The 24,394-nt window shown below is 35.1% G+C and overlaps 1 protein-coding gene across 2 annotated transcripts; it reads right to left on the bottom strand.

Annotated features, from left to right (window-relative positions):
- Nucleotides 1-8,785: 8,785 nt before the first annotated feature.
- Nucleotides 8,786-24,154, bottom strand: LOC123546478 (muscle M-line assembly protein unc-89-like). 2 transcript variants are annotated; one of them, XM_045332775.2, is made up of 4 exons: nt 24,030-24,154; nt 22,741-22,816; nt 18,407-18,517; nt 8,786-14,611 (listed from the first exon to the last, which is right to left on the bottom strand). In XM_045332775.2, the coding sequence occupies exons 2-4, from the start codon at nt 22,770-22,772 to the stop codon at nt 13,135-13,137; spliced, it is 1,620 nt and encodes a 539-aa protein (XP_045188710.1). In that variant the 5' UTR covers nt 22,773-22,816; nt 24,030-24,154; the 3' UTR covers nt 8,786-13,134. The 2 variants fall into 2 exon arrangements, with proteins under 2 accessions (XP_045188710.1, XP_045188711.1); XM_045332776.2 differs by having other exon boundaries at nt 22,741-22,812; nt 24,030-24,103.
- Nucleotides 24,155-24,394: the final 240 nt, after the last annotated feature.

Below are 24,394 nucleotides of genomic sequence, written 5' to 3'. Positions count from 1 at the left end.
GGATGTGAAAAAGTTTACCTTACGGATTGCCAATGGTGGATACAGGACGGCTACTAATAAAAGTCTGCGGCACTATATTAGATGCATTTATTATTTTGAGTTAAATGGAATGGTGAAAGAAGACTCCTAGGCGCCCTTGTGTAGCTAAGCATTAGAATATAGACATGCATCTGGTTAAAACCACCGCAACTTCAGTAAGCCGGCTAGATGATTTCCTCACATGAACAATTGAACAGTTTTCGTAGATGGTTATGCAAGAGAATTGTCTATGAAATTATTCTAAAATATTGCCAGTGTTTTCTGTCAAGCATATTTTAAAAGTTTGTACAAAATAATACAGACAGGTAATATGTGTTGGGGGAGGGGGTAGGAGGCAAGTGGTGTATTACTAAGATATTGGGAGAATGATGACAAAGAATACTAAATGACAATATCAAACAGATTCTACATACATGTTGGGAAGAGACTGCATCCCCTAGCAGCCATGTTTTTTGACAAACTGAATAATTTTGTACAATCTTCGTTTAGGGTCACCGGAAAAACATTCATGTAAAATTATTTCAAAATTTGGCCTGCTGTTTCTGACAAGATCTTTAAGGGGTCTCTATGGCTGAGTGGTTAAGGTCTCGACTTCAAATCACTTGCCCCTTGATGATAGGGGTTCGAGCCTCAATGGGGCGTAAAATTCTTCATGTGAGGAAGCATTCCAGCTGGCTTATGGAAGGTCAGTGGTTCTATCCAGGTGCATGCCCATGATGAAATTATGCCCAGAGAGGCACATGGGGCCTTCCTTCATCATAAAAATCTGGAGTTATCATATTATGACTTATACCTGTGTCGATGTGACATTAAACCTAACAAAAAATAAAACAAAAGGGTCATTGACCCTAAAACGCTCACCTGTGTACAAGGCTTCAAGTGTGTTTGTATAAGTACAGAGTTAGGTTTCTTCTATGCTAGCCATGTCACTTACACTTTTGAACCTAGGGCAATAATTTGAACAATTACTGTAGACATTACAAATCTGATATCACATGCCAAATATCAAGGCTCCTAAGCTATTATTGATTCAGAGAAGAAGATTTTCAAAGTTTCTTATATAAAAGCCTATATATAGTAAGTACATGTCAGACACAGGTGCGTGGCCATGTTTTTTTTGACGAATCGGAATAATTTGAAAATCTTGGTAGAGGGTCACACGTACCTTAGGGAAAATAAAAACTGCTCAATTTTGCAGTCTTTATGCAGTGAAACAGCAGTTTTTCTGAAAAACTGCCTTTTTTGCCAGTTATTTAAACTGTTTCCAGCATGAAATGACCAGTAAAAAGCAGGTTTTTTTAGAAACTGCATATAACTGGAGGATTGTAAAACTGGTGGTGGCCAGTTTTCCGCAGTTATTTTGAAGTTTTTATAAATGTTTTCACAAAAAGCAGTTTTACGGGAAGTTAAATGCAGTTATTTTCTAAGAGCAGTATTTTCAGCATCTTTTATGGACAGAAATATTTAAAAAAAACTGCTAAATACTGCTTCCTGATGTCCCATAATGCAGCGCAAAAGACTGGCTGCTCACAGTGAAAACTAAAGCATGTGAAATGTAAAAATGGACTATAACTGCTCAATTACAATGTTTTACACAAAATGATGCAGAAATAGTTAAGTAATTGATCACAACTGGAGTTTACTAATAAGGCAGTATTAAAGTGTGAAAATCATGCACAGACTGAATGGATTTATAGTCTTTTCGAGGAAACTGGTGAAAATGTACAAATTCAAACGATTTACAAGATAAAGACAAAGCCAGTTCATAACCTGTATAAATGAATCTGAGGTTTTGTATTTAAATAGAAATTCAGCTCATTGTACATTTTATGGCTGGTTAAATCATCACAGACAGTTTAATATTCAAAAGAAAGTAAAGAATGAACTATTCCCCTTGGAAAAATTGACGCGTTCAAAATTTCAAATATTTGAAATGTTTAACAGTTCTTCTACAGTTTTTTGTGATGTCATTTAAATGGTTGAAACAAGAAGTATAGTATTTTTGCAGTTTTTTGTGATGTCATTTAACTGCATAAAACTGATCCTGCAGTTTTTTGTGACATCATTATACTTCTTACTGCATTTTCACTGCTTTTCCCTACTTTTCTATTAAATATATAAATGCAGGCATTTAAAGACAAATAACTGCTAAAAATTGCCTTTTGAATGCCCTGAAAAATAATGCTGAACAAGAGCTGTCACTTACGGTGACAAATGCCCCCCCAGCACCTTGACCTTTGACCTGGTGACCCCAAAGTCAGTAGGGGTGGTGTACTCAATAAGTACTATCAGCATGTGAAGTTTGAAGGTCCTGAATGAAGTGGTTTGCAAGTAAAGTGCCTTCATGCAAAAAGTTAACGTTGGCCCCTGTGACCTTCGACCTGGTGACCCCAAAGTCAATAGAGTTGGTGTACTCAATAAGTACTATCAGCATGTGAAGTTCGAAGGTCCTGGGTGCAGTGGTTCGCGAGTGACGTGCCTTCATGCAAAAAGTTAACATTGGCCCCTGTGACCTTGACCTTCGACCTGGTGACCCCAAAGTCAGTAGGGTTGGTGTACTCAATAAGTACTATCAGCATGTGAAGTTTGAAGGTCGTGGGTGCAGTGGTTCGCGAGTAAAGTGCCTTCATGCAAAAAGTTAACGTTGGCCCCTGTGACCTTGACCTTTGACCTGGTGACCCCAAAGTCAGTAGGGATGGTGTACTCAATAAGTACTATCAGCATGTGAAGTTTGAAGGTCCTGGGTGCAGTGGTTCGCGAGAAAAGTGCTTTCATGCAAAAAGTTAACGTTGACCCCTGTGACCTTGACCTTCGACCTGGTCACCCCAAAGTCAGTAGGGGTGGTGTACTCAATAAGTACTATCAGCATGTGAAGTTTGAAGGTCCTGGGTGCAGTGGTTCTCGAGTAAAGTGCCTTCATGCAAAAAGTTAACGTTGGCCCCTGTGACCTTGACCTTTGACCTGGTGACCCCAAAGTCAGTAGGGTTGGTGTACTCAATAAGTACTATCAGCAAGTGAAGTTTGAAGGTCCTGGGTGCAGTGGTTCGCGAGAAAAGTGCCTTCATGCAAAAAGTTAACGTTGGCCCCTGTGACCTTGACCTTTGACCTGGTGACCCCAAAGTCAGTAGGGGTGGTGTACTCAATAAGTACTATCAGCATGTGAAGTTTGAAGGTCCTGGGTGCAGTGGTTCACGAGAAAAGTGCCTTCATGCAAAAAGTTAACGTTGGCCCCTGTGACCTTGACCTTTGACCTGGTGACCCCAAAGTCAGTAGGGGTGGTGTACTCAATAAGTACTATCAGCATGTGAAGTTTGAAGGTCCTGGGTGCAGTGGTTCGCGAGTCAAGTGCCTTCATGCAAAATGTTAACGTTGTGACTAACGAACAAACGAACGAACTAACAGACGGACAGTTGAAAACTAATATGTCTCCCTTCGGGGGCATAAAAACCATAGTTTTAAAGCCTTCCTTTTTCCTAAGGGAATTATATATACGTACAAGAACCATTTGTGTAAAATTATTTTAAAATCGGGCTAGCAGTTTCACACAAGAAGATTTTTAAAGTTTCCACTATATATTAACATATAGGGAAAAGTGACCACGCCCTCTGGCGGCCATGTTTTTTTGACGAATCAAAATAAATTGAACAGTCTTGGTAGAGGGTGACATAAGGACTATTTGTGTAAAATTATTTTAAAAAATCTGGCTAGCAGTTTCACACCTGAAGAGTTTTAAAGTTTCCACTATAATATTATACATGTAGGGAAAAGTGACCACGCCCTCTGGCAGCCATGTTTTTTGACGAATCAATATAATTTGAACAACCTTGGTAGAGGGTGACATAAGGACCACTTGCGTGAAATTATTTCAAAATCATACCATCGGTTTAGGAGATGTCGTTTGAAGATTTTTCTATTTTTAGCTCTAGCAGCCCCTATGTGCAACCAAGCAGAACCGTTTGAACAACTTTGGTAGAGGACCATCCAAGAAACATCCATGCCAAGTTTCATCAAAATCCATTCAGTAGTTATGGAGATGTCTTTTAAACACAATTGTTGACGACTGATGGACGGACGGACACATAAATGATGGACACAGTGTGATCACAATAGCTCACCATGAGCATTGCTCACGTGAGCTAAAAACAAAAGAAGATGTTTAATGTTTACATTTATATACACAAAGCCGGGCCAGCAGTTTCATACAAGAAGTTTTTTTAAGTTTCCACTCTATACATAATATATATAGGGTAAAAGAGACTATATGCCCTCTGGCAGCCATGTTTTTTGACAAATTGGAAATGATTTAAACAATCTTCATAAAGGGTCATACAAGGACCATTTGTGTGAAATTATTTCAAAATTGGGCAAGCAGGTTCAAATTTTTAAGGGTTCCACTCTATATATATACATGCAGAGAAAATTTACCACACCCTCTGATGGCCATGTTTTTTGACAAATTGGAATTACTGTATAATATGAACAATCTTAGTAGAAGGTTACACAAAGACCACTTATGTGAAATCATTTTATAATCGCGCCAGCAGCTAGTTTCTGACCAGAATTTTAAAAGTTTTAGCTAATTATATAAGTTTAGGGAAAAGTGACCATGCCCCCTATCAGCCATGTTCATTAATGAATCAGAATACCTTGAACAATCTTCATAAAGGGTCACCAAAGGAGCATAATTATGACTATTTAATTACTTTAAGATTGGTCCTGCTGACTTCCTTTGAACAAGATTTTTAAAGTTTCCACTACATACATACAGGGAGAAATGACTGTACCACATGGCAGCCATAATTTTTTAATTTGAACAATCTTGGTAGAGGCTGGGTCACACAAGGACCTTTTATGTGAAATTATTTTATAATCAGGCAAGGAGATTTTTAAAGTTTCCACTATATAAATATAGGGAAAACTGACAATGTACCCCGACAGGCATGTTCATGACAAAAGAGAATAATTTGAAGGCCAAGGGTCATCGTAAAGGATGAACCAGGCCAGCAGTTTCATACATTTATTTTTAGAGTATCCACTATGTACATAAAGTGACTATGCCCTCTGGCAGCCATGTTTTTTGAGAATTGGAATACCGGTAGTTTCAACAAGCTTGGTAGAGGGTAACATAAGGATCATTTGTATGAAATTATTTCAAAATCGGACAAGCAGTTTATGAGATGTCATTTGAAGAAGACTTTGTATTTTTAGCTCTGGCAATCCATATATGTGGAACTATTTTGGAAGAACACAACCCAAGAAACATCTAGGTATAGTTTTATCAACTTCCACCATACTATTTCAGAGATGTCATTTGAACAAGAGCTGTCTCCATAGGATGACACATGCCCCCGATGGCACTTTGAATGAATAGTTATGGCCGATAGTTTAGGACCTTTGACCTACGGAGCTGGGTCTTGCGGGCGACACGTCGTCTTACTGTGTCACACATTCATGCGTAGTTATTCTAAAATCCATGCATGAATGACAAAGATATGGACCGGACACGCCCATCAATGCACTATCATGAAAAATGACCTTTAACATCTAAGTGTGACCTTGACCTTTGAGCTACGGACCTGGGTCTTGCGCATGACACGTCGTCTTACTGTGGTACACATTCATGCCAAGTTATTTGAAAATCCATCCATGGATGACAAAGATATGGACCGGACACGCCCATCAATGCACTATCCTTTAACGCCCAAGTGTGACCTTGACCTTTGAGCTACGGACCTGGGTCTTTCGCGAGACACGTCGTCTTACTGTGGTACACATTCATGCCAAGTTATTTGAAAATCCATCCATGGATGACAAAGATATGGACCGGACATGCCCATCAATGCACTATCCTTTAAAGTCTAAGTGTGACCATGACCTTTGAGCTACGGACCTGGGTCGTCTTACTGTGGTACACACTCATGCCAAGTTATTTGAAAATCCATCCATCGATGACAAAGATATGGACCGGACACGCCCATCAATGCACTATCCTTTAATGTCTAAGTGTGACCTTGACCTTTGAGCTACGGACCTGGGTCTTGCGCGCGACACGTCGTCTTACTGTGGTACACATTCATGCCAAGTTATTTGAAAATCCATCAATCGATGACAAAGATATGGACCGGACACGAAAATTGCGGACAGACTGACAGACCGACAGACCGATGGACCGACAGAAGGTTCAAAAACTATATGCCTCCCTTCGGGGGCATAAAAAGTGTGGACGTACAAATTCATGGATGGACGACGACTTGTGAGCAATCATAATAGCGCGTCCCAAGCACTTTGTGCTCAGGTGAGCTAACAAGAGCTGTCACAGGAGACAGCGCGCTCGACTATTTCGATGCTGGATAGTGAAACTGGGTACATCTGAGGAAACTGGGGCTGTCACTGAAGTGTTTAATGACTCCGATGGTGGACGAAAATATTGCACAATAGCTTGAGTCTGTGTCAAAAATATTAAGTATTCTAACACGATCAGATTCATTATCCTATTAAACAAAGAAGGCAGAAAACAGTGAATTACTAGAAAATGCTTTTGTAAAAAAGCGCATGTCTCCCCCAATGCAAAGTCCTATAGGCAAGAAGTCAATAGGGGTCAGGAGCGAAAGTCAAAGAGACACTGATGGTTGGCTGCAATAGGGATCATCTACTTGGCATGTCCAGTCATCCCGCTAAATTTCAACACTCGTGGCCTAGTGGTTCTCAAGTCACTGTTCAGGCTCCTGTGACCCTGACCTTTGATCAAGTGACCTCAAAATAAATAGGGGTCATGTACTCTGCATGTCCAATCATCCTATTAAGTTTCAACATTGTAGGTCAAGTGGTTCTCAAGTTATTTCCAAAAAATGATTTTACATGAACAGGCCACTGTGACCTTGACCTTTAATAGACTGACCCCAAAATCAATAGAGGTCATCTACTCTGCATGTTCAACCATCCTATGAAGTTTCAACATTCTGGGTCAAGTGGTTCTCAAGTTATTGATCGGAACTGGTTATCAATGTTCAGGCCCCTGTGACCTTGACCTTTAACGGAGTGACCCCAAAAACTTTAAGGGTCATTTACTCTGCATGAACAATCATCCTATGAAGTTTCAACATTCTGGGTCGAGAGGTTCTCAAGTTATTGATTGGAAATGGTTTTCCATGTTCAGGCCCCTGTGGCCTTGACCTTTAACAGAGTGACCCTAAAATCGTTAGGGTTCATCTACTCTGCATGACCAATCATCCTACGAAGTTTCATCATTCTGGGTCAAGTGGTTCTCAAGTTACTGACCGGAAATGGTTTTCAATGTGCGGGCCCCTGTGACCTTGACCTTTCACAGAGTGACCCCAAAATCGTTAGGGGTCATCTACTCTTTATGACCAATCATCCTATTAAGTTTCAACATTCTGGGTCAAGTGGTTCTCAAGTTACTGACTGGAAATGGTTTTCAATGTTCAGGCCCCTGTGACCTTGACCTTTAATGGAGTGACCCCAAAATCGATAGGGGTCATCTACTTTGCATGTACAATCATCCTATGAAGTTTCAACATTCTGGGTCAAGTGGTTCTCTAGTTATTGATCGCAAATGGTTTTCAATGTTCAGGCCCCTGTGACCTTGAACTTTGACGGAGTGATCCCATAATCAATAAGGGTCATCTACTCTTTATGACCAATCATCCTATCAAGTTTCAACATTCTGGGTCAAGTGGTTCTCTAGTTATTGATCGGAAATGGTTTTCAATGTTCAGGCCCCTGTGACCTTGACCTTTGACGGAGTGACCCCAAAATCAATAGGGGTCATCTACTCTTCATGACCAATCATCCTATGAAGTTTCAACAATCTGGGTCAAGTGGTTCTCTAGTTATTGATCGGAAATGGTTTTCAATGTTCAGGCCCCTGTGACCTTGACCTTTGACGGAGTGACCCCAAAAACAATAGGGGTCGTCTACTCCAGCAGCCCTACAACCCTATGAAGTTTAAAGGTTCTAGGTCAAATGGTTCTCCAGTTATTGCTCGGAAATGAAGTGTGACGTACGGACGGACGGACGGAAGGACGGACAGGGCAAAAACAATATGTCTCCTGGGGGAGACATAATTATACAACAAATCATTGTTCTGACGTCACAATTATTACGTCATGGCGTCAAACAGCATAGTGGCGCGCTGGAAAAGAAACCGATTGAAAACGGGCAAATATTCAATGATGGTGTGGGTGAAGATGAGAATGAGGAATAACTATTTTTTAAGTTTGAAGCAAATCCATCGTGTAATTACAGAGATAGAGAGAAAAAAGTGCATCAAAACTTTAACCAAGGTGTGAAAATGGAAGGACACAAATGCTGACGTCGGGGCGAGTAGGATAGCTCTCCATATACTTCATAAAGTCAAGCTAAAAATTCATATTTCTGGTTATTCTGCATGTTCACATCAAATTTTTTGATAAATCTAGAAATTGCCTATACCTAGTCCGGCTGCGGACTAGATAATCTTTTTTTATTTTTTTCAATAGTTTCTCCTATAATATTCTTGTCTCTGATTATCTTTGTTCTGAGAAGAAACGGGACATACTTATAAAAAAAAAAAAAAAATAGAATGGTTTTAGGCATTTTTGGACAATTCAAGTTTCATCAATTTCAACCAGATGATTTCAGAGGAAATGTTTTTGAAGAAATTTTGAACAGATGGATGACAGAAAATGGCCTCAACAGCTCATCCTAAACACGTAGGTGTACTTAAAATCAAAGATATAATTCAAACTAGCCTCTGTATATATTTATTTCACTAACATTTGACAGTAGTTTAAGAGTTAAACTGTACTTGGTTAGAGTATGTGAAAAAAACACTATAATAACTTGCGCAGTTTCATCTACAATTTCATATTCATAGAGGCAAATATATTAACAACAAAAATATGAGTAAATGAACACAAATGGCAACATAAGTGTAAGAACAAAAGGTAAAACATAAAATAAGTATATATTAAAATACAATCATGTTTTATGTACAAGAGTTGTCTGTAAGACAGCACCCTCAACTTTTCTCACTGCTTGACTCTGAATAAGAGCTTTGCCAGTAAAAACTTTATAAAACTTTAACCAAAAAATTCTACGTTAAAAGGGGGCATAACTCATGTCAAAATTCAAATCAGTTATGAGGACTGTTTCTCCTAGTGTAATCTTTGACAGTAAATAAATGTTTGAAGTTCCAAGAGAATAGCTTTGATAGTAACAGAGATATTTGACTATAAAAAACTTACACCAATGCCGAAGCGAGTAAAATAGCTCTACTTTTTCATCGGAAAGTTAAGCTAAAAACAGTTTCAGGCCACTGAAACCTGTTAAGAATGCCAGAGAAGTGCAATATGACAATCTACAATCTGCATAACAAAAAACATAAAACATTTAGAAACACTAAACTATAATATTTACGTACCATTACTCACTAGGATGAATGCGTTACAAGTCCAGTATAGACAAAACTTACACCAAATAAAGGCCAAAAAATAATAAATTGACTGATTATTGATTTATTTTATTTTTGTTTTTCAACACCCAACTTCTTTCAAATATCCTACAAGCAGCAGGTTTTACATATCTCTAGTAAGGTTCAAACTGTAATAAAGATTTTGTTTCCAGTAAAATTTGAGAACATAAAACTTATATCCCTTAAAGTTTAACAACACTGATTAAATTGTTAAAATAAGTGCATAAAGGGAAATTTTAATATCCGAAGTTGTAAATAATATGAAAGTACAAAATTAAACTTGAGATCTTTAAACAAAATATTATATAAAGTAAAAACATAATGCCATTTTATCAATGTTATCAGCTTCCAAAGTTCATTACAGTAATATTCAATAAGAATGACCATAAAAAAATGTAAAAAATAATGTGACTAAACATGTATCAAATCTCTGAACTATAAAGTATTAAAATAGAAAAGCAAGATTATTTTATGCTTTAAACTTAAAGGTCCAATACTAAGGAAAGTGGACATTTTAATTTCTTTTAAAAAGCACAGAAACTATTTCATTTTATTGGAAAATGAAAGTTGGTACCGTATGTAGAAATTCGAAATAAATTGCAGTATATGTACAATTATTTTTCTATGAAGTATGAAGAACGTTAAAAAGACCTGGGGGGTCATTCTGTCGATTCATTGAAATTTCAACATAATACACATACATTTCTTTGAGTTCCAAAGACCTTCTGTAAATTTTGACCTGCCAATCTTCATTATTTAGTGTCTTGCAGAAGTCTATGCACTGGCTATGAAAAAAATTGCCAACTCACTTTCCCTTAGTAATGGACCTTTAAAACATTATATAATAGAATGACATAATCTTAAGAAATAGGACCTACTGGTAGAAACTACTTATTTATATGATTACTTTATGCATGACGATGTTATTTTGGTGTTTTACCTACACCTTAAAATGGAAATCTGTCAGCCAAATCTCTCAGAAAGATGTTTTATTACAATACTTTGTAATATCTAAGTTACTGGTAAAATAAAATAAAAGTGGAAATAAAATGTCACAAAACAATATACATTACAAATAAACAAAACAACAGAAGGAGCCAACTAGTAAAATTACATACACAAAATATTGCAGACAACTTATAAACTTCAAAACTAAATTCTGACATCCTTCCATTCTTAAAGTATAACATAAACTGTGTGATGACAAGTAAGATGCAAGTAATCTGGCTTCATACAAAAGTATGCAAACAGATAACAAGAGAATCTCCATTTCATTCACTCAGTCCTCTTTAAATACATGCTGCTCCCCTACCCTCTACTACCCAAACACATCCGGCCCCATAAAAACACCCTTAATAAAGTCCCTTATTCTAGTTTTTCAGATTTGAATTGCAGTATCAGCAAGCCTCAAATCAAATTAAACTCTAACTTTTTGAAGGCAAAGTATCAGTGTTTGGTAACTTGAGTGCATTGCTTTCAAAAAAGCTATACCGGTATACAAACACACACACAAAAACTGGCATATTCATGGATATAAGTTTTGATGAAACAGAGATTAAAAATCAACAAACAGGTAATTCAATTTTCTGTTTCAACAATGAAACACCCACAATACAGATATGCTAGCTTAGTATGTTTCATACAAACATGGCTGACTGAAACATCCTACAAATGTTGAAAAATCTTGCATTTAAAATCCAATACAATCAGATAGAACATCTGAATTCACAGAACCTGAGCAACAATTTTTTTTTCAGCGAATTGCTTGATGCCATCCATGTTACCTTTTCCCTAAATTCTGCATCATTCTTATAAATATCATTTAGCATTGTTGAATAATACTGAGGTATTTTCTATTACAAGATTGCTAAAAAACTTCCAGAATATACCTTAGTAAGCCTATTAAACAGTAAATACCTCAAAGAGAAAATAATTTTTTTAGAGTTTTTTTTCTGGCTTCTTCTATTTCCCAGAGACCTTTAGAAGGATTTATATCATATTTCTAGTGCCAATAAGGAAGCAATTCATGAAATGTGTGAATCAAGGGGTAAATGTAAGACCTATAAGTAATCTCAAATGAAAAACAAACAAGAGCACCGCCTTGCGGGTGCTGACGCTCATCTGATTTTTTTTGTGTAATAGAAATATTGTCCTACCCATGATTTTCTAAGTCTAAAAAGGGCCATCATTCTTGCAAAAAGCAGGATAGAGTTATGTTTCTTGATGTACAGTGTCCACTTATGATGGTGAAAAACTGTTGCAAGTTTTAAAGCAATAGCTTTGATAGTTTATGAGAAAACTTGACTTAAACATAATACTCAACCAAGAAAATGATTTTCTAAGTCCAAAAGGGGCAATAATTATTGCAAAAAGCAGGATGGAGTTATGTTGCTTGCTGTACAGGGTCAGCTTATGATGGTGAACAAGTGTTGCAAGTTTCAAAGCAATAGCTTTGATAGTTTAAGAGAAAAAGTTGACCTAAACATAAAACTTAACCAAGAAATCTGATATTTTCTAAGTCCAAAAGGGGCCATAAATCTTGCAAAAAGCAGGACGGAGTTATGTTTCTTGCTATACAGGGTCAACTTATGATGGTGAACAAGTGTTGCAAGTTTTAAAGCAATAGCTTTGATAGTTTAGGATAAAAGCTGACCTAAACATAAAACTTAACCAAGAAAACTGATTTTCTAAGTCCAAAAGGGGCAATAAATCTTGCAAAAAGCAAGATAGAGTTATGTTTCTTGATGTACAGGGTCTGCTTATGATGGTGAACAAGTATTCCAAGTTTCAAAGCAATAGCTTTGATAGTTTAGGAGAAAAGTTGACCTAAACATAAAACTTAACCAAGAAATCTGATATTTTCTAAGTACAAAAAGGGCCATAAATCTTGCAAAAAGCAAGATGGAGTTATGTTTCTTGCTATACAGGGTCAGCTTATGATGGTGAACAAGTATTCCAAGTTTCAAAGCAATAGCTTTGATAGTTTAGGAGAAAAGCTGACCTAAACATAAAACTTAACCAGGCAACGCCGACGCCGACGCCGACGCCGACAACCGCTCAAGTGATGACAATAACTCATCTTTTTTTTTCAAAAAATCAGATGAGCTAAAAAATGAATATACATAGTTAACAACTTGAGCATCTGCATCACTAAGTTATACCGTAATATAGGAATTATTACAACAAATATTAGCTGCCTTGTATTACAACATAATATATTCTTACCTGTTACTTTCTTGTTATTATATTTATGTCTACTTATAATTAATGCTGGTATTGGGCATTTTGATGTTGAAAGATACAGGTATGATTCTTAAACATTTTTACTGTAACAATACAATTTTTTAAGCCCTCTAACCAAGAAGTTTCTCTGGTAGTCTGTTGAACATTTTAGATGTAACTTTCATACCATTGTAGAAGAAATAATCAGGTATAAACACTACAAAATAATCTTACACAAACTGCTACATATTTACATAATGATATGTACATATCCCATCCTTAACAATATGTACATTTACCAAATTATATAAATAACAATAATGCCAAATATTATAAGTTTACATATTTCTTTACAGAAAACTGTTAACTATTATATTAACAGAATTATAACACTGTCCATGTTATAAGATAATACATCTGCCACTCCTACTGTCTGTGTTAATCGTGTCATTAAGCAAAGACATGTTCCCTGATTTCTCACCATTTTCACCATTGTTATTTGTATTTTGACTCACGCTTACAATTTCAGCTAAATTTTTGGGTGAACTTCTTTTCACTGTTTTGATTACTCTTGGAGTTTGCAGGTCTGTGGCTTCAACTTTGACTCTCTTGGTCTGTCGAGGAGAAGGTGACTTGGATGCTTTCCTCTTTTCTGTTTCCGTTACTGATCTCAAAACCGACGACATTTCAACTGGGGATAGTTTAGACCTCTCCTTGATTGGCTGATCATCTACTGTTGTGACTTTCTTTGCTGCTCTTTTTACAGATTTTACTGTTCTTGTTGTCGGAGTAGCTTTCACTCTCTTTGCAGGAGGACTTTTCATAGAACTGACATCTGAATCTGCCGAGACATTAAGCCAGTTTCGCTTAACAGCTGGGGTCTTACGTGTTGGCATTCGTTTGGGTGTTTTAGGTGTCTTCTTTTGTGGTGTTTCTGATGGAGTTATATGTACTGACTTCTTCAAGGATTTCTTTCCAGATTTAACAGGCATTGCAGAAAACACAAATATCTCGTCTGTTCTCCGAGATGGGATTGGTGTCTCACCTGGGGTTGCGTAAAATGACTTGCCTGTTATTTGCTCAACTGACTTTGTTGGTGTTGATGTAACAAGTCCTGGCTTCGTCAGGGCCGTCTCCTTCTGGACTGGTGACGATTTCTTTCCTGTTCTTGCTTTTGGAGATTTCTTTGCAGATTTTGGACCAGGTGTTGACAACCCTCCTTTCCTCAGTTGTTTAGGGCTTGCCCTGGTGGGAGATTGTTTAGTAGATGGCATGGGCGTTTTGCTCTTTTTCTTGTCCAATTTTTCTGGTGACTTGTTTCTACTTTCTGGTATTTCAATAGCATTTGTAACAGCCTTTGGTGTCCTTCTAGTTTTCTTCGGAGAAGGAGACTGTTTTGAAGCTTGTGCTTTACTTTCAGATAACTTAGACCTGTTGACTGATTTTGGTGTCTTGACTGTCTTCTTTGGGGTGACTGATCTCCTTGGAGTTACAGTTTTGCTTGGTGATGCCTTGCTGATTGATTTGTTTGTAGCTCTTGGTGTCCTGCCAATTTTCTTTGGAGATGCAGATCTGCTTTCTGCTCCTTTTACCTTTTCAGGCTTTTCTGGTGTTTTTTCAACAACCGGGTCTGGTTGTCTGACTGGGGTAGCCCATACTTTTGAGAAGACATTGACAGGTTCTGGTTTAGATTTTGATGAAATATACATGGAGGCCCTGCGAGCACGAGTGTTCTTGGGAGAAATTAGCCTTCCACCACCCTTCTGATAGATTGACGAACGTCTGGCACGTGTTTTCACTCCAGGAGGTGAAATAATTTTTGGGAGTGGCATCTTGAAGCTATCTTTGGTTGACACTTTACTCTGATATACAGAGGTCCTGAAAATTCATTTCAAAATTTTAGTGATAACATATAAGGTAAAACATCACTGATTTCTAAGTTGAATATTTCAGACTTTTCAAAATCAATAAACAGTCATGACTGTATTTAGTTAAAGGGGAATGTGCAATATTTGAGTGTATGATGACATTTCCATTGAATTAAGATCAGAGAAACAGTGACTGGGAAAGAAATTTTGTCCATGGGACAATGGCTCATCATACACAATAAATTATGTGACATTTATAAATTTTATGTGACATTCAGAAATTTCTATGGGACAATTGCGACTTGTAAACTAAGAACTGGCATTGTAGCATGTACACATTTCATATTAAAGAAGCTCTCAGTAAAAAACAAATATAGTAACTAAAACTGTAACAGCTTGTCAATAAAGAAAATTATTGAAAACTGACAAAAAATGGAAGTCTAGAATAAAATACGATGTTAAAACATGTTTTTAAACACTGGAAGCACTTTGAATCTGCACATTGAATACATTCATTTGTGTAAGATTTGCACTATTAAATAGTTTCATCCTTTTGCATTCAATACAATTTAGACATATGACACAGGGCTCATCAGCACTTAAACTTATGAGACATTTTTCATTTTTATGTGACTATGGCTCATGTCTCATGGGTTTCCCAGTCACTGGAGAAACATTAAAACTTTTTAAAAAATGCAGACTATACTATCATGTCCAAACAAACAAAAAGTTGTATGTAAGACAGCCAATGCTCGACACTTTGAATTGTTGTCCCAGAGGCAGAAATATTACCCTAAATGTTCAAATATCTACAGAGTTTCAATCCAGTATCTGATTAGTTTTAGAGATAGTAACTTGCATGCAAAACTTTAACCTAGGACTTTATAAGTCCAAATGGGGGCATAATTTGGCAAAATACATGTCAGAGTTATGGGTCTTGATGCACTCACCTAGTTTTACAACCCCGAAGACACAAGTGAAGTTTCAAATCACTATCTGCAATAGTTTCAAGAGATAGAAACTTGCTTGCAAAACTTTAGCCATGATTTTCTAAGTCCAAAAGAGGGCATAATTTGGCCAAAATACATGTCTTTAAACGCTAGCTATACGTACTTACATGCAAAACTTTAACCAAGATGTGATGGCGACGTCAATGTCAGGGTGAGTAGAATAGCTCGTACTATTCTTCTAATAATCAAGCTAGAAATCTTTGTAGTTTTTCATTTAAATGCCATAATGTTAAGGCCTAATTTATCAGGAAAATATCAGAAATCACTGTGTCAAAAATGGCTTCCATTTCATCAAATGGAAAGTATGCAAATGGCTACAGATAGAATGGTAATCTTTTGTGCTGGCATTGTTGTCAATTTTTTACTGAGAAATGTACTGTTAACCACTGTCACCTCAGTTGACATCATATTTTTCCAAGGTTGACAATATCTTATACTAACACACTTAAATTTATGCATATGATATTCATTTTATTAGTTTTCTTACAATCCAAAAAATGTAGATATGAAATAGAAAAATGATTATTTGAAAAATACCTGTTTTTAGATTCTATTTAAGGCCTAAGGGATGTGCCAAATGTTACATTTTGTATTGGGAAAGCCTAATGTCTATGTACATTTTGTATTGGTAAAGCCTAATGTCTATGTTACATTTTGTATTGGGAAAGCCTAATGTCTATGTTGCATTTTGTATTCGGAAAGCCTAACGTCTATGTTTAGACAGTGCTAGTAATTTTTTTGGGAAGAGTCACCATGAAGTTACATGGCGAACATTTACATTTCATACTGGGTAAACTTAATAACTATACTTTAGCGGTGTGCCATCTTTAATGTTATATCATATATGGGTAACACTGGAAGTTTTAGCCAAAGGAGAACTGTAAATTTATCAACATTAGGCCTAAAAAAAAAATTCTTTGTTTCCGGTAACATGCACAAAAAAATTAGGGTAGGTAGGTCGGAAATATCTTTTTTTTTTGGAATTTTTTTTATTAAGGGAGACTTTTTGGAAATTATTTTTGTGTCAAAAAATGAATGCAAATAGGGGGGTAATGCCTTTAGAGCATCAGTAAGTTTATTTCTAACACCTCTGGCTATGTTTAAAGCATAAAACGTGCAGTTTTGCAACTTTTTGTTAAAAAAGTTGAAAAAAATATTCTCCAAGGCCATAAAAACATTTAGGGTCGGGCCAAAATTTAGGGTAGGTCAGGATACCAGAAACAATTTTTTTTTATGCCTTATGAACTTAATGTTATTCCTATAACTGAAATTTGTAATGTCGTTACATTTCACACTGCATTTGTAACTGAGTCTCTTACGTTTATTATGTCCCACTGGAATGTCATTCATGAATATACCAGTAGATATAAAAATATGACTTCCTGTTGATTTGTTATATTACAAAATGCATATTAAAAATAAATGGCATGATGTAAAGGTGTATTTCATTTTTTTTCATAAAAACAAATGTACCTAAATATATCTATAACTTTGTTTATCTAACTGGAGTCAAAATATACTGAAAAGGTAAGAATTTTAGTAATATTCATTTTTTTAAAATGCTTACGTAAAGAAATGGAAATACGCTAGGCTGAAAATGACATTGTAATTGATAATGCACTAACATCATATACAGCTGAATATCGTTACCTCGATATCGGTTAGCTCGATACTCCGGTTAGCACGATGTGTTTGAGTCGGTCCCGATTTTCCCCTATTTATCTTAATGTAATTATTTATCATTACCTCGATATGATTAGCCCGATATTTTGTTTAGCTCGATGAGATTTTTCAGTTCCGTCAACTTACCTGTACTGTTTTTACACCTGGTTTCGTCGATATCACAGCTTGTCAAAAAATGTCCATGTTATTTGTAAGGTGTGAAAATCAACCTATTGTTGTCCGGCGATGTATTAATCATATTCAAGTTAGTTTGTGTCTTTGTTTTGTTTGTTATTTAATCTTTAATCCAATTTAAATGTCAGGAAGTTTGCATTTAATTCCCAATAATTAGTGTTATAAAACACCGTGCAAGCATGAAAGCTGTTTTCAAATATCACAACTAATTTGGATGAAATATTTTCTGTTTGACGGAGTAAAAATCTGCCATTTAGGATTGAGAAACAATACGCGTATTTAACTGGCAAATTTTCGTTATTGAAGCACAGTCAAAATGACTACTCAACATGGAATGTTACCGCTGCATTCAGACTTGTTTAGGGAAGGAATAAAAATGCTAATGCTAATTAAGATATTTCATTTGTAAGTAAAATTAAATCGTATTTACGTTTTATATTATTTCTTCCCCCTTTCAAACTCTCTGAAAAAAGCATTGGATATAATGACAATATAGACGTTCGACACAAGTACAAAGTAGTCTCAGATAGTCGATATCGTTACGTCGAACTTCGGATACGTCGATGCAATTTTGACAGTCCCTTGAATATCGAGGTAACGGTATTCGACTGTATTTAGTAAGACTGCAAAATTTTGTACATTAAACAATGCAAATTTAAGGGATTTTGTAATGTTTTCTATTACCTGCTAGGCTGCTACGACAAAACCAAAATGTTTTAGGAATAAAAGCTAAGGTATACATAACTTTAGCAATAATATTTACCTGATATTGTAACTTAAATCTGTCTTAATTTTTTCAGCCCAATATTGCAATTAGTTATATTAAATGGTAACATCTGAGATGTTACTTTTTTGCAATATTTCAAAGGGTCATGTACTGGTTTAAAAGCTTCCATTCAAATCCATTGTGTAAGTAGCATTATAATATTTTCACTAACCTTCTAGTAACTCTTCGAACAGGTGATGGTGATTTTGGTGACTTAAACACGTCTTTGGCCGATGTCCAAACTGGAGAAGCTGGTGAACACTTCCTGGATGTTACAGCTGATCTAAAACACAAACAGAAATAGATTCTACAAACTTAAGTCATGTCAAACAATATCGCATTTCCCTATTTAAACATTCTTTTTTTTTTTGCCTCTAAAAATGGCATTTCTTGAGAGAAAAATACCTAAATAAATGCATTCTCAAAATACATTCAGTAACCTTTTCCTGTTTTTACATTTTTGATGACTAGTTTATGGTTAGATAGGAACTTATCCTTCTAATAATTTCACTCATTCCATTAAAATTGATTAAATTTTTTAAACAAAAAAGTCACATATCAGCATGATCAACTGAGTTATCAATTTTAAAATCTTTATCATTTGTTAATTGCTATCTTACATCACATTAGATTGTTTATCAGACTATGATAAAGTCATAAATCAATCAAAAATTGACATGTGGCTCACTGATTTACTCAGATTCATTTAATCAGCCATGACAATATGCAGTTAATTGGACCATAAATTCCATATTGTCAATTATCAGTAATCCTGCAAACTGTGACAAACTCACTCATGCATAAACTTTGAGTGAAAGTTCACAATAATCTGTTTTGTATCAACTGACCAGATATAAGGTCGACATTTGCAAAAACATCTCATAACTGCTGATAGCACATTACCATAAGTACAGTGAAATACAAGTGAAATTTGTTTTCTGAAGTGGAATTACAATTACTGGAAGGTAAACCTCGAGTTTAATTCCATAATTAACTGTTGAATACTAACTTTTAGGCACTCGTGAATTAACTGCAAGATATCTGTCAGGGCACAATGATTGTTAATTATATATAACAGTTCTATGCATGTATTGTCTATGAACAAAAATGATTAATATATACCATTCAAATCACTTTGATCAATATTCACAAAACAGCATTCTCTTATTTACTACTGAAATAACACCAGTAATCTTTTTTCCATGAGTTGGCCTTTTAATTAAATGTATGGATGTTACATAACAATGATTCTAGTGATATCTCCATTCAGAAGATGTTGGTTACATTTATTTTATCTGAAAATGGTAATGACAGGAAAAAATCTAAGCTTTCTTACATTAGATGTTTGTGTCTTTCCACCCTGAACTTACTGAATTAAAAATTGCATTTTTTTTTTTTAAATATATAATTTTATTACTATTATTTTTTTTATGTTTTGGATTTACTTAAAATCTGTAAATTAATGTATTGCATGCAGGAGGAGTTCAACCTAAAATTCTAGTGAAATAACTAAAATGCTTATACAATGAATTTCCAAAATGATTTTTTGTAACCTTGCTGAGAGACTGACAATTATTTTCACATCCAATTCCAAAGACATTCATGATTCCTTAAGATAATGTCTTACAATCCAGAAGTTCTCTAACCTGCCATGAAGATTTTTTACTTGAAATTTAACTGTTTTATGCCTCTTTTATACAAAATACAATAAATTATTCCTTTCTGTTTAAAAATTAGTGAATAATTTAGCTATTAGTTTACATTTTTTTTTATTTAAACTTGATTTTCTTTCCTCTCCTCAAGTTTACCAATATTTAATTTTTAAAAAGAAAATATTCTAAAAATTAAGACCTACTGTTTAGTCTTATCAAAACAAGTATACAGAAGAATGATAAGCTAAGAAATGAAAAATCAACATATGACTATTTTTAGCCCGACTTTTCGAAGAAAAAGTACAGCTATTGTACTCGCCCCGGCATCAGCATTGGTTAAAGTTTTTGATAAAGTCAAATATTCTGTTACTATCAAAGCTTTTGACTTGAAACTTAAAATACTTTTTAGCATCAAAGTCTACACCCGGAGAAACAATCCCCATAACTCTGATTTGAATTTTGACAGAATTATGCCCCATTTTAACTTAGAATGTTTTGTTAAAATTTTTGATAAAGTCAAATATCTCTGTTACTATTAAAGCTTTTGACTTGAAACTCAAAATTACTATCAAAATCTACACCAGTAGACACACTTCCCATAACTCTTGATTTGAATTTTGACAGAATTATGCCCCTTTTTAACTTATATTTTTGGTTAAAGTTTTTGATAAAATCAAATATCTCTGTTACTATCAAGGCTTTTGATTTGAAACTTAAAATACTTGTTTACCATCAAAGTCTACACCAGGAGAAACAATCCCCATAACTCTGATTTGAATTTTGACAGAATTATGTCCCTTTTTAACTTAGAATTTTTTGTTAAAAGTTTTGGATAAAGTCAAATATCTCTGTTACTATCGAGGCTTTTGATTTTAAAAGTCAAATATCTCAGTTACTATTAAAGCTTTTGACTTGAAACTCAAAATAGTTATTTACTATCAAAGTCTACACCAGGAGACACAATTCCCATAACTCTGATTTGAATTTTGACAGAGTTATGCCCCTTTTTAACTTGGATTTTTTTTTTACTGGCAAAGCTCTAATTCAGAGACAAGCACTGAGAAAAGTCGAGCGTGCCGCCTTACGGACAGCTCTTGTTAATGAAAGTAGTTAGCTGAAGCCCCAAACCTTAGACAGGTTTAATATAGGAGAGATCACCGTGACGTCACACATTAACATCTGTTTATTTGGTGGTGGGCAAAACAAATGTTTTTACATCGTTTGTGTGGAGGGGATCGGAATTTTTTTAATTTTTAATAACTTTTTCGCCCATTTATGGATTCAAAATTCAAAAGTTTGAATATTACATTCTATTGAGTATTCAATATATATTCAAATTAATTACCATTAAAGACATATAATTTATAGTGCGTATGATGTGAAACGTTAGAAAAACACTGTAAGTTAAGCGTTCATATAATCCTTTATTCGAAATAATAATTAAAGTAATTAATAAATTGCTTGTTTTATAACCTTTTTGGTGATGCACAGATTGGTGTATCGAATCTGAAGGTCTGGATTACAGACATACATTGATATTGACCTATTCAAGTTATTGAAATATTTGTAAACCTCTGGATAGAATGTCCTTTATTGAACCGGTGCATCACATAGAAAAGTTTTGCAATTTTTTTACTTTGGGTCACAAGAATCAAATAATGACCATTCATAGACAAGAGCACCGCCTTGCGGGTGCTGACGCTCATCTGATTTTTTTTTGTATAATAGAAATATTGTCCTACTCATGATTTTCTAAGTCTAAAAAGGCCATCATTTTGCAAAAGCAGATAGAGTTATGTTTACTTGATGTAAGTGCCACTATGATTGTGAAAACTGTTGCATAGTTTTAAAGCAATAGCTTGACAGTTTATGAGAAAATTGCCTTAAACATTAATACTCAACCAAGAAAATGATTTTCTAAGTCCAAAAGGCAATAATTAATGCAAAAAGCAGGATTGGAGTTATGTTGCTTGCTGTACAGGTCAGCTTATGATGGTGAACAAGTGTTGCAAGTTTCAATGCAATAGCTTTGAATGTTAAGAGAAAAAGTTGACCTAAACATAAAACTTAACCAAGAAATCTGATATTTTCTAGTCCAAAAGGGCCATAAATCTTGCAAAAAGCAGATGGAGTTATGTTTCTTGCTGTACAGGGTCAGCTTATGATGGTGAACAAATGTTGCAAGTTTCAAAGCAATAGCATTTGATATTTAGGATAAAAGCTGACCTAAACATAAAACTTAACCAAGAAAACTGATTTTCTAAGTCCAAAAGGGGCAATAATTCTTGCAAAAAGCAAGATGGAGTTATGTTTCTTGATGCACAGGGTCTGCTTATGATGGTGAACAAGTATTCCAAGTTTCAAAGCAATAGCTTTGATAGTTTAGGAGAAAAGTTGACCCAAACATAAAACTTAACCAAGAAATCTGATATTTTCTAAGTACAAAAGGGGCCATAAATCTTGCAAAAAGCAAGATGGAGTTATGTTTCTTGCTATACGCCGACGCAGACGCCGACGCCGACACCGACGCCGACGCCGACAACCGCTCAAGTGATGACAATAACTCATCATTTTTTTTCAAAAAATCAGATGAGCTAAAAATGAAAAATAAAACACTGATGTTGGAAGCATGGAGATTTCCAATGAGTAATGGGAAAATTCCTGCTTGATGCACTGGTAAAACTTCAAGTGTTCACTCTCATTTCATGGTACCCATCGCAATCATTAACATTTGCAATTGCCAAAATGCATTTATTTCTGAATCCAATGATATTTACTAGAAACAGTCTCCTTATGATGTCAATATACCAACGTTAATAGCCACTGAACACCATGAATATGAAAGACTCCAAACCTTGCTTTCAAATTCTTTCTTGGTGACCTCATCTTTTCTAAATGTTCAGTCACTGCTATCCTATACTTCTGCCTATCTGAAAAAGAAATCTGAATCTAAAAACAAATCTGTTAACTACCTTCTGCATGACATTTTTGGTTACACATAGAAATATAACACAGTTGCCATTCTGTGTATTTTATAGTTCTTTAAACAGAATAAACATAGCAGATTAAAAACAAGCTTAGACAATTCGGGTTTACTGGCAGAATGAACATGAGTAGTTCCGGATATTGTATACTGATGGTGACTGATGAAATGAAATGCTTATGTCATTGTCAAAGACCTTAAACTAGAACATAAGCATCTGTCAATCTCTCTCCATTCCAATTAAATATTAAAAATTACTGTAATTAATCTCATCCCTTAGGTGCTGAGGCAATGAGTTCCTAGCTTTAGGTGCATATGAACAGGAGTTGCAGCTCATTAAAATGGTCACCGTCAGTATAAAAAAGACGATATATGTATTTAATTATGCCTTATGGTAGTCCAACTAATTTAACGTGATCCTAGGAAATATTGAGATTATTTTTCCATATGGGCAATATCCCCACTCGTGCTCAACCTTACATGCTATAGGTTTAATTGCCGCTTATTTCACGAATTGGCCATAAATTCAAGTAAAACTTACACGTATCAAAAGGAGATTCAATTCCTCATTGATTTATGTAAAAAATATCAAATAATACCCACAATTACGATTTTTCTGGTGATTTAAACCTATGTATGTACTGTACATGATTAACGTTTACCGTGTATACACGCAAATATGCGCAAGCGATAAAACCAAAAACTTTACATGACTGCAACTGTGATTCATCCTCCAGTTATTTTGGTCCTTCAAAGCTTTGACGTTTAGACTGCCAGTCACAAATATAAAACAATCTGAACGTCGAATTATTTTGACTAGTTTAAAATTAATCATTAATCTTCAACAAACTTTTAATCAACAACAGAAACAGTGGATTATGAAATTGTAAATTTAAGCTCATTGACAGTGTTAAGTCACTTAAACTAAGGGATATCTTTTTTCGGAAAAAAACCTTGATATAATATAATTTGTATCCCAGGTTCGAATATTTAAGAGTACGAAACGATCTGACCACAGGTCTCCTTTACAATGCAAATAGCATACTGCAACAGCGATCGTTTCTTTCTGTTAAGGATAAGACTGTGATATTGATATGTATAAAATAACAGAAAAAAAATCATAAGGTTTGCAATTAAAGGGAGTATATGGGGAAGTTTACCGAATAACTAAATGAAAATAGCCGCCCTTTGTTTGTTTACACCCGGTGAATTCCGATTTATGCCGACTTTGTCCGTGTCAAGCCAATCAAATGCATAACGGTGTATTCCGGAATTTGCCGGTTTGTGACAAAGTCACGTGACATATGACGTGTCCAATCAAAGCAATGGTTTGTCGGGATTTTGAATTTTCTATCACCGCATCCGTCTAATATTCTTCCGCGAAAAATAGCGTGGGTAAATATTTATATCTTAAATTAAATCTAGTTCATCAGTGCGGAGTTTTCTTTGATTATATTTTCTAAAGCATTAATGTGCATACATTTTATATTGAAAATTCAGAAATCATGTAAATTTTATTTCATTT

Source organism: Mercenaria mercenaria, chromosome 9 (genome assembly GCF_021730395.1).
Source record: "Mercenaria mercenaria strain notata chromosome 9, MADL_Memer_1, whole genome shotgun sequence".
Taxonomy (NCBI): Eukaryota; Metazoa; Mollusca; class Bivalvia; order Venerida; family Veneridae; genus Mercenaria; species Mercenaria mercenaria.
Note: the sequence above shows the minus strand (reverse complement) of the source record. Positions and strands in the feature narration are given on the sequence as shown.